Consider the following 16,208-nt stretch of genomic DNA (forward strand, 5'->3'; position numbering starts at 1 on the left):
CAAGGACCTTGGTATGCAAAACGAGACCCTCGAAGTAGGCCAGCCCTTTGCTTTTAATTGCACATACCCTCTGATAACATTTGGGGACGTGGATATAACATGGTATAAAAATTCTAGCGATATCGCAATATCCGAAAACACACAATCTAGAATGCATCAGGACAAGACCTGGATTTTGTTTCTTCCTCTGACATGGGAGGACTCAGGAATCTACCAATGCGTTATAAAGTAAGTTCCTCCTTTAAAATAGAACGCTCTCTCTCTCTAGATATACTTGTGTATATGTATCCACACACAGATAGATGTGTATATATTGTTATTTTATGAAAGTTCTTAATGAACATAGACAATTCAATGAGAATAGTGCCATATAGTTTTGTAATTGTTATAAGATGATTTCCAATGAACATAGTTAAAAACAGAACTGGTCAGCCAGTTAGAATTTGAAATGCATGCTTCCCATGGAAAGGCTATTTTTCTTAATATCATTGCTGCCATCTTTCTTGGAATGCCAAAAGATATTGTGCTGCGTGGCACATACAGAATAATCCTCCTTCAAGCACAGTTACTCAGCAACTCAGTACCTTCCAGACCCCTTGCTAGAAAGTTAAGTAAATGAGTGACGCGGATCTGTTGTGCAGTAGAGGGTGGTGGGGACTGTGGTCAACTGGAAAGCACATGCCCCACCGACGACAGCAGTATATTCATTCAAGGCCATCTTCTGATTTTTCAAGGGAACCTGGAAATCAGTTTTGTGTGTGTGTGTGAAACTTGTCGGTTTGTCTTTATAAATGTGTGGCATTAATAAAACACATCTATGGGTCAAATTTGGCCTGAGCCTCCCAAAACTCACTTGTATGACTTTAAATTATTGAACCTCTCTGAGCCTCAGTGTTCTTACCTGTAAAATGGGAGTAATATCAGCCTCATGGAGAGGAAATGAAAATAAATGAAAACTTGAAAACATTTATGAAGAATGTACTCCATAAATGTCACATTCTCTCTCCCTTGTCCTGGTTCCTTGTTCCTTGCCAGCCCTTTTCCATGTCCTACAGTGGCCCAGGTCTCACTCTGATTTGTGCCTGATTCCTAATTTCCATACATCAGATATATTCAGTATACAAAATTACTCACTTGGGGTTCCCGAGTGGAGATGGTTGCAAACCCCTCTTTGCCTGGCTCAAATCAGTTTCCTTACAAGGCAGGCCAAGCAGCCCAATCCTTGGGAAGATCAACTCTCCCGTTTTACTTTAGACTTTGAATTAACTAGAGTTGGAGATCATAACATAAATTCATCTACATGTCAGATCTGGATTTAAGTATTTTAACCTGGGAGTTGTGAAATGGTGAAAAACTACCTTTCATAGAAACAATGTTAAAACTGTATTGCTGGGTCTATGTATTTTTCAGGCAAATATGCTGCCAGTCATGAAAGAACACAAACACGGAGTCTCACAGATCTTTAACATTCAGATATAATATGTATTTAGGAAACTACCTTTTATACTCTTTTATTTTGAAATAATTTCAAATTTACATAAATTTGCAAGAGTAGTATAAACAACTATTCCTTATCTAGATTGAGCAGTGTTTAATATTTTGTTGTATTTACTTTATCATTCTTTCTCCATATATGTGTACACATATCCACACATATACATCCTATATGTATATGTATGTGCACATGGTATTATATTTTCTAAGCAATTTCTTTAACCATTTATGTTTGTATGCATTATGCACTTTACCACTTTAATATTTCAGTGTTATATTACTTAAGAATATTCGTAATCACAGAATCATTAACAAATTCAGGAAAGTTAACCTTCATACAATACTTAGATCTAATCTGCAGTCCCTATTCTAATTTTATCAATTGTACAATGCCCATTATAACATTTTTCTTTCCTTTCCAGTAGAGGATCCGATGCAGGATCATGCATTTCACTAGGCTGCCGTGGACCTTTAATCTTTTGTAATCTGAAAGTTCCCCATCCTCTTTGTATTTAATGATATGATATGATATTTCTGAGGAGAGGTCCGTGGTTTGTTTTATGTCTTTTGATTTGGGTTTGTCAGATGTTCTATCACAATTTGGTTCAGGCTGTGCATTGTGGGCTGGACTACTATGTAAGTGATTTAAATTCTTATGAAAGGCATGTGGAATTGATTTATCCCTCATCCCCTGATGTTAATTTCAGTCACTTGGTTGAGGTGTTGTGGCTTTTCTCCACTATATAAATACTGTTTTTCCTTTGGTAAGTAACGATTTGTGGGGTGCATTTTTTTGTGTGCAGTGCAGAGGGTGGTCACAGTGTTTTGAAAATGATTAGGAGATACTGGCAGATGAGCTGAGTCATTTGATTTTGTCATTAAGAGTTTGACTTCAATTTGCTATTTTCTTGTAGGACTGTAAACAGCTGCCACAGCATACATGTAAACTTAACTGTTTTAAAAAATTATTCCTGTGGTGCGTCCAGAAACGATCTATCAAGTTTATCAAATGAGTCCAAACAAATATTATATCTTAGAAAAGATACCAGTCTTATATGTTATCTGAGCTTCCCGGAGAGTTATGTTTTGGATTCAATAAAGTGGTATAAGGTAAAAACAAATCCTATTAATACTTTTCATTCTCTTCTTCAATATCTACTCTTTGTTTTTGTTTTTGTTTTTCTGGTTTAAGTTGTGTCTTTTAAGGCAGAATACTAAAGAGATTTTTGAACCCACGATAGATGTTACCTGATAGATATTGGTAATTTGACCCTGATAATTATTTATTATTTTAAACCTTAGGATTCTTACAGCCTTGTAAGATTTTACTATTTAGGTCCACCACTCCTCCCCACCCTCACCCATCAGCCTTCTTTTTGAGGCTTTGGTTTTGTGTTGCTTTTTCCTCATGAATTACTTCATTTATTTGTTTGAATTGGTACCACGTGGACATGGTTCAATACTCATAAAATCTAAAAGGTCACTCAGTGGAAAGTGTCCTCCTCCCGGTTTCTGAGATTGCCCTGGGGGATCCTTCCTCTCCCAGCGTTAGCTCCTGTCCTTAGCTCCTTGCCTTCTCCTTCAGAGACTTTAGGCTGTACAGATAAGCAGAGGTATATATTCTGGCCCTTCCTTTTCACTGCAGTTAGTAGCATCCCATACTCACCTTTCTGTGCCTTCTGCTTTTTTAATCTTAAAAATTCTCTTTTCTTCACTGCTGACATGTGATGGCAAGTAAGACCTAACACTTGACATCAAGGAGCACTGCGTCGTTATTTAAGATAGAAATTTCTCTTCCCTCAACTGTTGGCCAGCCATTGCCAGTACAAATGTCTGGGTCACGAGTTTTTCTTTGTGGGAAGATTTCCATCTACTGATTCAATTTATTTCATGGTATAGGATTATACAAATTGCTTATTTCTTCTCGAATGTGTTTGGTAAGATTTTGTTTTCTAGGTAATTGCCCATTTCGTTCAAATTTTCATAAATGCAGGCATGAACTCGATCAAATCCTCTTCTCTTTTAATATCTGCTTCTGTAGAAAGGTTCACTTTCTCATCCCTTTTACTGTTTATTTGTTCTTGTCTGTCTCTCTCTCACCCACCCACACACTTACACACACACACACACACACACGCTAGTCTCAACCAAGGTTTGTCATTCTATTTTTTAAAAACAAAAACAGCTTTTGGCTTTGTTGATCTTCTGTCTTGTATGTTTCATGTTCATTAGGTCATTTCCATTTTCCTTTCTCACAGAATATGTGAGACTTTCCATTTTCCTTTCTCATAATGGATGTGGCAATCAGTGTACTCATAGACATACCTTTTAATGTGCATTAGCTGGCGCACCGTTTTTCTAGGTTATATGACTAGCCCTAGAAATGCTGGACTTTAGGGTAGGCATGTGAATAAGACATTCTCCTTCATTGGAGCTTTCCAAATTGCTTTACACAATTTTATATCGGTTTATATTCTCACCAGCAGTATTTTGGATTTCCTACAATGTTCTATGACTTTGTATTGAAAGACTTTTGAGTTGTTTTAATTTGGTGGATATAAAATGTTACTTTTTTGTTGTCTTAGTTTGCATTTCCTTTATTGTTAGTGAGATTGACTATTTTATCAGATGTTTATTGGCCATTTCCAAATTCTCTACCCACATACCTGCACATGTTGCTTGCCATTTTGGTTTCATTTTTTCTTCCCCATTTCTTACTGATTTATACGAGATTTTAAATATATTTATATATCCTGGGTACCAATGTTTGACATGCATTTAAAACATGTTTCATTGGGAGTGGATGTGGCTCAAGCACCTGCTTCCCACATGGGAGGTCCTGGGTTCCATTCCCCATGCATTCTACAGCAACAACAAAAAACAAACAAACAAGCAAACAAGCAAAAAACCTGCTCAGGGGAGTCAATGTGGCTTAGTGGTTGAGCACTGGCTTCCCACATACGAGGTCCAGGGTTCAATCCCTGGCCCCGGTACCTCCAAAAAAAAACCAAAACACAAAAAACACATTTCATTGAAGTATAACATACATTTGGAAAACACACAAATAATAATTGAACAAGCTTAATGGATTATCAACAAGTGAACACGCCTGTTTAATTACCCTTTTCCCAGAGGTCAAGAAATAAAACATTCTATGCACTTCAGAAAGTCACTTCTGCCATCTTCCCAAAACTATGCCTTCCCTGGTTCCCAGAGATAGTCATTGTGGTGACTTCTATTATTAGACATTGGACTTGCAGGTTTATGAACTTTATTTAAATTGAATCATGCCATCTGTACTATTTTGCATCTGACTTCCTTGGTTCAGTAGGAAATTTGTGAGAATCATCAATGTATTGCATATAGCTCTAGTTCACTCATTTTCATTGCTGAAAATATTCCACTGTTATTCATGGCATTTCAGTTATTCCTAAATTTTGGCTATGAAGAATACAATTGCTAGGAACATTCTTGCACATATCTTTGGGTTCACATATGCATGCATTTCTGTGCCCAAACTGGTTCAGTCATAAGGAATATGTTCAAAGTGAGTAGAAAAATGCTAAACCATTTTCTAAAGTGGTTGTACTAATTTATAGTCTGAATAGCAGTCTTTTTAATTTTAGCCCATCTGGATGATTGAATACTTGAGTCTCAGTTTGGCTTCAGTGAACATTTTCCTGATAAATAATGATACTTGTCTCCTTTACATTTGCTTATTGGCCATCGGAATTTTTTTGAGTGCATGGTGTGTTATTCAAGTATCTAGTCCACGTTTCATTAGGTTGTCTGTACAAAGGTTTCCAAACCTTTTCTGTAAAGAGCCAGATAGAACATATTTTAGTCATTGTGGGTCATTCATTCTCTGCTGCAACTACTCAGCTCTATATTTATGACTCAAAGCCAGCTGTAGACAATACATAAACGTAGAGAGGGTGTGTTCTAATAAACTTTATTTACAAAAACAGCAGGCTGGATTTGGCCCAGGAATAGTTTACCAATCTCTGGTCTTTCCATTTCTTACTGCTTTGTGGGAATTCTCGACACATCTGGCTGAGAGCCCTTGTAAGTTGTATGTGGTGTCACTATGTTCCTCCAAGCTGTGCTTTTCTTTTGACTCTTAATGATCTCTCATGATGAGCAGACTTCTTAATTTTAATGTAGTCTATTTATTTTTCTTTTATGATTAGTGCTTCCTGTGATATGGTTAAGAATATTTTACCACCCCAAGGTAACAAGATGTTTTTTCTATGTAATCTTCTAGAAGCCTTAGTATTTTTCTTTTCCCAGTAATTTTTGAGTGTGCAGTGTTACATGGAGTCAAATTTTACTTTTTTCCATATGGATTTATGTTTTACTATCCTTCTCATGTTGCTTTGCGTGCCACCTTTGACTTAAATTCCATACATGTGTACACGTGTTTCTTAAATTCCATTCATGTGTAGACGTGTTTCTTAAATTCCATACATGTGTAGACGTGTTTCTGAACTCTGCGCAGTTCCATTTTTCTATTTGTGCTTTTTGGCACCTCACTGATTTTAGATAAGTATTAAAAGTCTTGTGAATGCTTTATTCTCCTTCTTCAAGTTTGCTGTGCTTGTTTAAGTTCTACTGAATGTACGCATATTTTGTAATAGTTTGCAAATATTCTCAAAAAGACTGTTAGGAGGGCGATTGTAATTGTGCTGAATTTATAGGTCTTGGTACCTGGTAAAAGAGACTTTCCCACTTTGTTTTTCTCCTTTGAGGTTTCCTTGTTACTTTTGGCCCGCTAAAGTTTTATATAAATGGTTAAAATAAATTTTAGAATCAGTGTGTCAATTTTTACAAAAACCAATATTTTGGATTTTGACTGGGATTGCAGTATGCCTATTGACAAATTTAAGGAAGACTGATATCTCCACAATTTTAGTCTTGTAAACCATGAAAATGGTATATCCCCTCCATTTTGGTTTGCTTTAATTTGCTACTCTGTGTAGAAACTTGCATATCTTTATTAGATTTATTCCTAGAAAATTGTTTTTTGATATTATTGAAATGGTATGATTTGTCTTATTTATATGCTGTTTGTGGCTGGTATATAGAAATGCAATTTATTTTTTATTTTTATTTTTTTAAAGATTTATTTTATTTATTTATTTATTTCCCCCCCTCCCCTGGTTGTCTGTTCTTGGTGTCTATTTGCTGCGTCTTGTTTCTTTGTCCGCTTCTGTTGTCGTCAGCGGCACGGGAAGTGTGGGCGGCGCCATTCCTGGGCAGGCTGCTGTTTCTTTTCACGCTGGGCGGCTCTCCTCACGGGCGCACTCCTTGCGCGTGGGGCTCCCTTACGCGGGGGACACCCTTGCGTGGCACCGCACTCCTTGCGCGCATCAGCGCTGCGCATGGCCAGCTCCACATGGGTCAAGGAGGCCCGGGGTTTGAACCGCGGACCTCCCATATGGTAGACGGACGCCCTAACCACTGGGCCAAAGTCCGTTTCCCGCAATTTATTTTTATATATGATTTTTATGTCTTTGCAATCTTGCTAAATTCACTTGCTTATTCTTTCAAAAAAAAATCTTATTGGGCTAACATCTGAAAACATAAACTTTTCTCTTTTAACTACTTCCAACATACAATTCAACGTTGTTAATTATATTCACCAAGTTGTGCTACAACTTGTTTATTTAATAATTGATCTGTGGCTTTTTTTTACTTTCCTACATACACAATCATGTTTGCCAGTTAATAACATTTTATTCTTTCTTCCCTGCTCTTAAACTTTTATGTCTTGTTCCTGCTTATTTCCCTAGTCATGACCTATGGAACAATGTTGGTAGAAGTGGTAGTGACAGCAGCACCCTTGCGTCATGGAGGCAAATGAGAAGCTTTCAGTGTTTTCTCATTTGATATGATGTTTGGTGCAGGGTCTTTTTGGCTTTGTGAATCCTGTCTTTGTTTTTATGTGTGTTGTGTTATTCAAATCTCTGTATTTATTTTTTCCTTTTGCTAGTAGTTAATTAGAGATATATGTTAAAATAACCCTGCAAAATTGTAGATTTTTCTATTTCTTCCCTTGGGTTTATCCATATTGGTATTATGTTTTTGAGATTATATTATTAGTTACAGCCCACATCCTCCTCCTCCATGAAGTCTTGCTTTGTTATCACAGCCTCTCTCCCCTATCCTTTCAGCACCTATCAGATGTAATATTTCCATAACTCATTTTAGCCATTCTTAGTCAAATTGTCTAGATACATATGTTGTCTTCCAGGTAGATTGTTAGGCTAAGGACCATGTAGTTTTCTTTTATGTCTCCATAGTTCTTAGGATGGCACTTAGAATGTAATGGGTACCCCCAAATACTCATTCCATTGAATTTTTGTTTGTTTGTTTTGCTTGTTTGTGTGTTTAGGATTGTAAAGAGATTCAAGGAGAGCGGTTTGTTTTTTGGGATACCAGGCTTTTGGTGCGCAATGTCTCCGTAGAGGACAGAGGCAGTTACGCCTGCCAGGCAAGACTGAACCACTCGGGGAGGCAGATCACCGTTTCAAACAGCATCAGCGTGAATACCAGTGAGTACGCTCTAAGACCGTGACTTCCTCCTGGCTTGGTGGGAACTCGCTGGCTCGGGCAGTCTAGATTTTCCAGAAGGTTAGCAGGCACTCACAGCTGTCAGGAGTAAAACCAGAGGACAGGAGAGTGAGGCAGAAGGGCAGGAACAGTTTCGTTTTGCCATCTGAAAAAAAAATACACTACTACTCAAAACTCTTGATTTGTTTGTGAAAACTAGATGACATCATGTATTTAGAGGAGTTCCTGAGGAGCCCAGCAAAGCGCAGGTTTTCAGTAAATGGCAGTTCTCGCTTCCTAGCACTCTTCTTGGGACGATTTTGGTGGCCCGTTCCAGCTTTGGCCTCCCTTACCTCCTCTGCGGAGTTTGGGGTCTGTGGTCTTAGGGTTTCAGCTCCAAACGTGGAGTGGCCAGGTTTCTTGAATATAGGACCTGGAGATTTGAAAGCACTCCTACAGACTAGAAGAAATCCTTCAAATAATTTAGCCCAAGTCACTAATTTTAGACAGGCCCAGCAGGGGAGCAACTTAATCAAGCTTACAAGCTGTGCAGTGTCAGAAAGAGGAGCCTGACTCACATCTCCCCATGCCCCGGCAAGCAATTTCCCTTCTCCACAGGCTGGGCAAGGGATTCTTGTGATGTCAGCTTTTGCTCTTTCTTCAGTAGAGAGTGCCTTTTCATATTTACACATCTAAATGGAGAGAACTGAAGGTTGGATATTTCTTTGTCTTATACTTTCATGCCTGTCATTAATTTCGGTGCAGCTTCAAAGCCCAGGGGGTTATTTAATTATTTCGCAGTGGTGTTGCTCTCTTGGGTGGGCTCCTCGTTATCTGCCTGGAGAGGCACCTGGGCCGTTTGTGCCACAGGGCTCTGGTGCCCACCTGAATCCCGGCTGCACCCTTCCTACTCAGTCCTCCAGTGCTCATTCCTGTAGGTGCTTATTTGGTTATAAATGTTTTTGGATTATCTTCAGTTTTCATTTTCCTTGCTAAGAGCCCCCTATTTTTCTCTTAGCAATGCAATTATTTCGGGTTGAAAAGTATGCATTTATGGAGGGAGATTTGGTCACACCATGGGTTCAGTTTTTCACGACCAGCATCTATGGGGGTTTTGCTCTATGCAGTGCTTCAGTGCTTTCTTCAAGCTATTGCACGAAAGTCAGTGGGAATGTATCATATGTGATTCTAATGTGATTTTACATGGGTATGATTTCTTAGCAGAAAGATTTGAATATGGAGGAAGAGTCCCTAAAATCACTTATCCTCAAAACAACTCAATTAAAGTACGACCTGGTGAGTAAAGTCATTGTAGCTTTTGAAATCACTAACGCTAGAGACTAGTGTGTTCATATATCCTAGTACATTTTTTGAATTTCAAGGATGAAGACAGACAAATCCCATGTATATCCATTTTCCAGCTTCAGATATAACCAAGCTCATCAGGAGAGGCATCAGAATAAAAAATCGAGAGTGGTGAAAACGGAGAAACTGTGGTGTGAGAGGTCGGGCAGTGAGCAATCTAAATGAATGATTTTGTAAATGTTTATGCAAAGGCAATGCAAACGTACGGACTAACTGCTGAGAGAGAAGCGGCACTGCATAAAACTATGGCTAAATGATATTGATCAAGAAATCTGGATTATATTATCTAACATTGGGAAGTATTTTAACGGATAGGGCAAGGATTACAAATATGTATAACATCAAACTTGCAAGGGTTATGTAAAGGGCATGCTAGTACATTCCGGGTAATGAGTACGAGCAGCCCCTTTAAGACATGCCTGCTTAAAACGCTCCAAAGGTTTCCCGTCTCGTTCAGTCTAACTTTCCAAGTCTTTGCCGTCCCTGCATGGCCAGCGGCTCCCCTGTCAGTGCACGGGGCGACTCTGACCTCCTGTACCAGCCCCCGCCCTGAAAGCCATGCTGCTGTGCCTGCACAGGCCTTCTTGCTCTTCCTCGACTGTGGCACGCTCCGCTCCATCTCAGTCTTTGTACTTGTGGTTCCCTCTGCTTGGAACACTTCTCCCTCGATTTCCACACAGCTCATGCCCTCATTCCCTCTAGGTCATCTTACCTGACACCCTTTGAAATGGCACTCCTCCCTCTCACGATCACTATCCCCTCCATTCTTTCTGTTTTCCACAAGACATAGGTGTATTAGCCCACCACGGGGCTACCGATGCCAAGTACCAGAAATCTTTTGGCTCTTATAGAGGAGGTTTACTTGGGGGGAGAAGCTTCCGGTCCCAAGGCGTGGCAAGTCCAGCTCCAGGCACCGTAAGAGGTGCTTTCTCACCCAAGTCAGCTGCCAGCTGTGAGGCAACAGGGCGGGCGCTCTCTGTGAGGTTCCCGCCTTCCGTGCGGGGCGGCCTCTCGCAGGCTCAGCTGCTCCGCTTCCTCCCACGTTCAGCTGCAGGCTGGCACAGGGCTTGTCCTTAGGCCTTCCTGGATCAGTCTCGCTGTCCCGCTCTCTTCACCAGGTCAGTGGTAAGCTGTCGGGCAGAAGGGCTCCTCCGGGGCCTCAGCTGTTCCAGCCTTCTCCTTTCCGTCGCAGGCAGGATCAAAACTGACAGAGCCCTCTTCCTGCCTGTGAGTCGGTGAAGCCGTTTATATCAGACCCAGCAGGCGGGTGGTTCTCAGACTGAGGAGACATTAATCTAAAGACTCTGGAAGCTGAAGAAACTCAGGATTAAATAACAATAAACCCACATGTAGATATACGACAGTGAAATTGTGGGAAACCAAAAACAAAGGAAAAAGGTAGGAGGAAAAGGGGAAAAACGCCTTTACTGGAGCCACTGTAAGACTACAGGTTGAATATTCCACAGAAACAATGGAGGCTGAATGCTGAAAAAAAAAGTATGCTAATTTAATAAGCAGTGAAAATATCACAAACTTAAAAATGACAAAATTTATCAACCACCATCCTATACTAAAGGACAGACTAAAACGTTCTTCAGACAGAAGGAAAATGGTCTCAGATGGTAAGTCAACAATGTGGGAGGGAATGTAGGAGCAAATATTACTTAAAAGATGTGAGTTAATCTAAATAAATTTTGACTGTATAAATCAAGAAATGATTTATACATCATAAATGCTTATGGGAGCTAAAATATATGTGAAATTAAAATATGCAATAGCATTTCCTCATATGCAAATGGTAAATGGACTTTCCATTGTTGGGGGAGAAGGTAAAAATATCAATAATATTAGACTTAGATAAATCCAAAGATATGTATTTTATTACCATGTACCTCTAAAAGAATAATATTTTTTAAAAATATGGGATTAAATGAAATAATAGAAAACAATCCAAAAGAAGGCAGGAAGGACAAAACAAATATAGGACAGATGCAACATACAGGTAATACATGAGATGGTTGATTTAAACCTACATATATCATTAATTATAAAATAGATGAAATGCCCCAAAATTGTCATTGTTATATTGGATTTTAAATAAATGCCTCTATGCAATTTACAAAACGTTTGAAGCTAAAAGAGGTAAAAAGTGATACACTAAATAAACACTAACCCAAATAGGGTTGGTAAAATTATACAAATTTCAAGGTAGATTATAGGGCAAAAGGACTATTACAGATAAACAGAGACACAAATGATGAAAAGTTCAATTATGAATCTGAAGATACATAACAACATGGCTATGTGTATGTACACACACATACACACATATAGAGAGATGCATATATATACACGCATGCATTAACAGAATTCAAATTACAGGGAGAAATTAAGTCCACAATAATAATGGAAGATGTTGACGTAGTTTTTATAGTGACTAATAGAACAAATGAACAAAACACCCTTTATAACTAACAAAATGTGCCTAACAAATGACCTGATGTTCATATATAGAGCCTGGCACTCACTCAGCACAGATTATGCATTCTTGTCAAGTACAACAGAAATGTTTAATAAGATTGACTATACACAAGGCCATCAGGCTAGTGTCCACAAAATTCAGTGGACTGAAATCAAAGACTATATGGTCCTATACCACAAGAGAGTTAAATTAGAAATAATAAGATAACTGGGATAACCACATGTGTTTGAAAACAAAGAAACTATTTCTAAATAGCCTATGAATCAAAACAAATCACAACATAAATGAGAAATTGTTCTGAACTGAATATTAATGAGATTACATACCAATTTTGGTGGGATGTGGCCAAAGATTTGTTTAGAGCACGTTTATAGACTAACTTAATTCCTCACCTCTAGAAGTTAGAAAAGGAGATGTAGAATTAACCAGAAGAAAACAGAATAAAAGAAGCAAAAATATCCTTGCAGAAAATAATGAAATAGAAAATGAGGATATTAAAGAGTGATTAAGGAAACGGACTTGGCCCAGTGATTAGGGCGTCCGTCTACCACATGGGAGGTCCACGGTTCAAACCCTGGGCCTCCTTGACCTGTGTGGAGCTGGCCCATGCGCAGTGCTGATGCGCGCAAGGAGTGTCGTGCCACACAGGGGTGTCCCCCGCGTAGGGGAGCCGCACACGCAAGGAGTGCACCCGTGAGAAGAGCTGCCCAGCACTAAAGAAAGTGCAGCCTGTCCAAGAATGGTGCCGCCCACACTTCCCGTGCCGCTGACAACAACAGAAGCGGACAAAGAAGAACATGCAGCAAATAGACACAGAGACGGGGGGGGGGGGGGGGGGGGGAATTAAATAAATAAATAAATAAATCTTAAAAAAAAAAGAGTGATTAACAGAACGAAAAACTGAATAAAATTGTTGAACTCTTGGCATGATTAAGAAAAGAGAAAAGGCACAAATGGATGGAAAAGGGAAGCTTCATCATAGATCACAGAGGCAGAAAATAGTTCATGAAAGAGTATTTGGGACAACTTTATGCAAACAATTTGAAAATTTAGAATAAAGGGACAAATTCTGAGAAAAATCAATGCATAGAATCTGACACAAGATGATATAGAGGGAAACGGACTTTGGCCCAGTGGTTAGGGCGTCCGTCTACCATATGGGAGGTCCGCGGTTCAAACCCTGGGTCTCCTTGACCCGTGTGGAGCTGGCCATGCGCAGCGCTGATGCGCACAAGGAGTGCCGTGCCACGCAAGGGTGTCCCCCGCGTGGGGGAGCCCCACGCGCAAGGAGTGCGCCCGTGAGGAAAGCCGCCCAGCGTGAAAAGAAAGAGCAGCCTGCCCAGAAATGGCACCGCCCACACTTCCCGTGCCGCTGACGACAACAGAAGCGGACAAAGAAACAAGACGCAGCAAATAGACACCAAGAAAAGACAACCAGGGGAGGGGGGGAAATTAAATAAATAAATAAATCTTTAAAAAAAAAAAAAAAGATGATATAGAGTTCACAATAGTGATATAACCATTAAATAAACTGAACATGTCACTTAAAAGCCTTCCCACAAACAAAACTTTCAACCCAACCATCTTGACTAATGAATTCAATAAAACATTTAATAAAGAAATAACATGGATTTTAAAGAAATTCTTCCAGGAAATAGATAAAAAGGAAACAGTTCTTAACGCATTTTAGTAGCCCAGAAAAATTTTGACACTAAAACCCAACAAGATGTTACCAGAAAGGAAAATTTCAGATCAATGTCATTCATGAACATTGATGAAAAACATCTAAATAAATTGTTAGCAAACTGATGTCACTAGCATGCGTAATGGATAATACATCATGACTAAATTGGGCTTATTATAAGAATGCAAAGTTGCTTCCTATAATTCATCCTTAAATTTCACATTAATATACTAAAAGAAAAATCCGACATGAATCTAAATAAATACAGGAAAGACTTTGGAAAAATTGAACTATGAATTTATTATTGTTAAAAAAAAACCTTAGAAAACAAGGAATGGAAGGGAAATTCTTATTCAGATAAAGAATATCTATTTTTTAAAAACCTATACAAACAACCCATCCAATACTGAAATATTGAACACTTTTCCTTTGTGTTGAGGAAGAAGACAAGGATCACTACTTCTATTCTTCATTGAACTGGAGGCCCTAGCTAATTCAATTAAGCATGAAAAAGAAAGAAAAGGAAAACAAGTGGAAATGAAAAAAAATTTGCAATTACTTTTGGTGATACGATGGTGTACTTAGTCCACAAAAACTACAAATCGTTCAAAGTAAAGTAAGTTAAGCAAGTTTGTTGGACCCAAGGCCAGCATATCAAGAATCAAGTAAATAATCTACAAGCCAACAGCAAATGAAATTTATGTAATAATGATATTGACATAAAATATCAACTATCTAACAAAACTTGTCATAGATATCTGAGGAGAAATATATAAAATATTATTGAGAGAAAGAAGACTTTAATAGAAATCATTATCATGTGTTCATGGAGTGAAAAACTCAATATAGTAAAGATGGCAGTTCTTCCCAAACTTATCCACTGATTCAATTAAATTCCAGTTATGATCTTACAATATTTTAGTTTCTGCAGAATTAGATAAGTTGGTTATAATGTTTATATGAAAATTGAAAGATTCAATAATTGGCAAGACACTTAATGAAGAACTAGGACTTGTGCTACCAGATTTCAAGATTCATCAGAAAGCCACAGTATTTCACACAGTCTATATTGGCACAAGGATAGACAATGGGTTAGAATTGAAGACCCAGAAATAGACCTACACACGTGTTGCACCTGATTTTGACAAAGTTGTCATTACAGAGTGGAGAAAGTGCCATCTTTTCAATAAATGGTAGGAGACAACTGGATGCAGATAGAACAAAGTGAAACATGTCCCCTTTATCACACCACTTAAATAATTTCAAAAGGAATATAGACCTAAATATGAAAGGGATAAAATTAAAGCTTCTTCAAAAATATCTTCATGATTTGGGAGTGAGGAAAGTTTTTTTCTTTTCAATAGGATGTAAAAAAGCATTAATCATGAAGGAAAAATTTTTAAGTAGTACTACATTAAAAAAAATAAGAATTGTATATTAAAAGACAAACGAATGAAAAGACGTGCCACAGAGTGGAAAAAGATACTTGCAGTAAGTGAACAAAATTCTTATCATACCTACAGTCTATGAAAAACTTCTACAAGGAAAGACAACCTAGTAGAAAACTAGACAGTTTAGAAAAGAGGATATCTAAATGGCCAATAAAAATATAAAAAGGTGCTCATTCCAGCAGAGTCCAGGGAAATGAAAATTAATTCACAATGTGAGACTGTTACTGAACTCTCATATATTGCTGGTGGGAATGTAAATTGGCACAACCACTCTAGAAAACATCTTGGCATCTTCTTTTTAAGTTGAAACCACCAGCATTATTGGTAGATAGGTGTATATACCTGTTGTATATTTGTGCCTGTATATATGCAGTGTGTGCACCTGTGCCCGAGACACATATAATAGAGTTCATAGGAGGATTAGGCAGTCTTGGCAAATAATGGAAAGAACACACAAGTGTATGTATGTGTACAGTAGTACATTCCATTGTCTGAATGAAGTATAACTACAGGCAACAGCATGGATGAGTCTAACGAATGCTGAGGAATGGAAGCTAGAGCTTAGGGATGTATGGGGTCAAGTATAAAGTAGGAAGGACCATTGGAAGACTTCTGGGGTTCCAGCAATGTGGTGTGTGGAAAGTTGTTTGCTTTATAATAATTGACTGACTTTATATTTTATACTTTTTACTGTATGTGTGTTAAAGTTCATAATATATGCTGGAATAAAGGCCACTTCCATGAAACTTGGAGTTTAGTCATATTTTTCCATGTAGCAAATCCTTGGACTGTATTAGGGACGTGAGGTAAAATAAAGTGAAAGTGTAAGTTTAGTAACTGATGTGTGGAAGTCTGTGGGACAAGAGAAGGGAGGAGAAGGGTAGAAGGTCATAACCGGTGACATAGAAGCATCTTTGGGGTCAGAGTTAGAAAACAGAGTTCATGACTCATTCCATCCTCAAATGTACGAATGACCTCGGGCAAGTTGCTCTTTCTATCTGAGCTTCAGTTTTCTCATCTGTAAAATGAGGGACAATGACATTTCCCTTTTCTGCCTTGTAGGACTGTTTTGAGGCAATGGGAACTGAAAAAAAGAAAAAGTGTGTGAAATGCTTGGCACATTCTGTAAAGTTCTTTGCTAATATTACTTAGGAGTAGAAGAAGTATTTCTGCCTTGATC

General features: G+C 38.4%; 1 protein-coding gene across 1 annotated transcript in view; it reads left to right on the forward strand.

The window, feature by feature from the left end:
- IL1RL2 (interleukin 1 receptor like 2) overlaps window positions 1–16,208 on the forward strand; it is a 36,993-nt gene continuing 20,785 nt past the window's right edge. Inside the window, exons 1-4 of the mRNA XM_058278000.2 lie at window positions 1–228; window positions 2,409–2,604; window positions 7,889–8,048; window positions 9,268–9,342. Coding sequence (XP_058133983.1) covers window positions 14–228; window positions 2,409–2,604; window positions 7,889–8,048; window positions 9,268–9,342 — 646 coding nt within the window. The 5' untranslated portion in view covers window positions 1–13. The remainder of the gene's footprint in view (window positions 229–2,408; window positions 2,605–7,888; window positions 8,049–9,267; window positions 9,343–16,208) is intronic.

Source organism: Dasypus novemcinctus, chromosome 17 (genome assembly GCF_030445035.2).
Source record: "Dasypus novemcinctus isolate mDasNov1 chromosome 17, mDasNov1.1.hap2, whole genome shotgun sequence".
Taxonomy (NCBI): domain Eukaryota; kingdom Metazoa; phylum Chordata; class Mammalia; order Cingulata; family Dasypodidae; genus Dasypus; species Dasypus novemcinctus.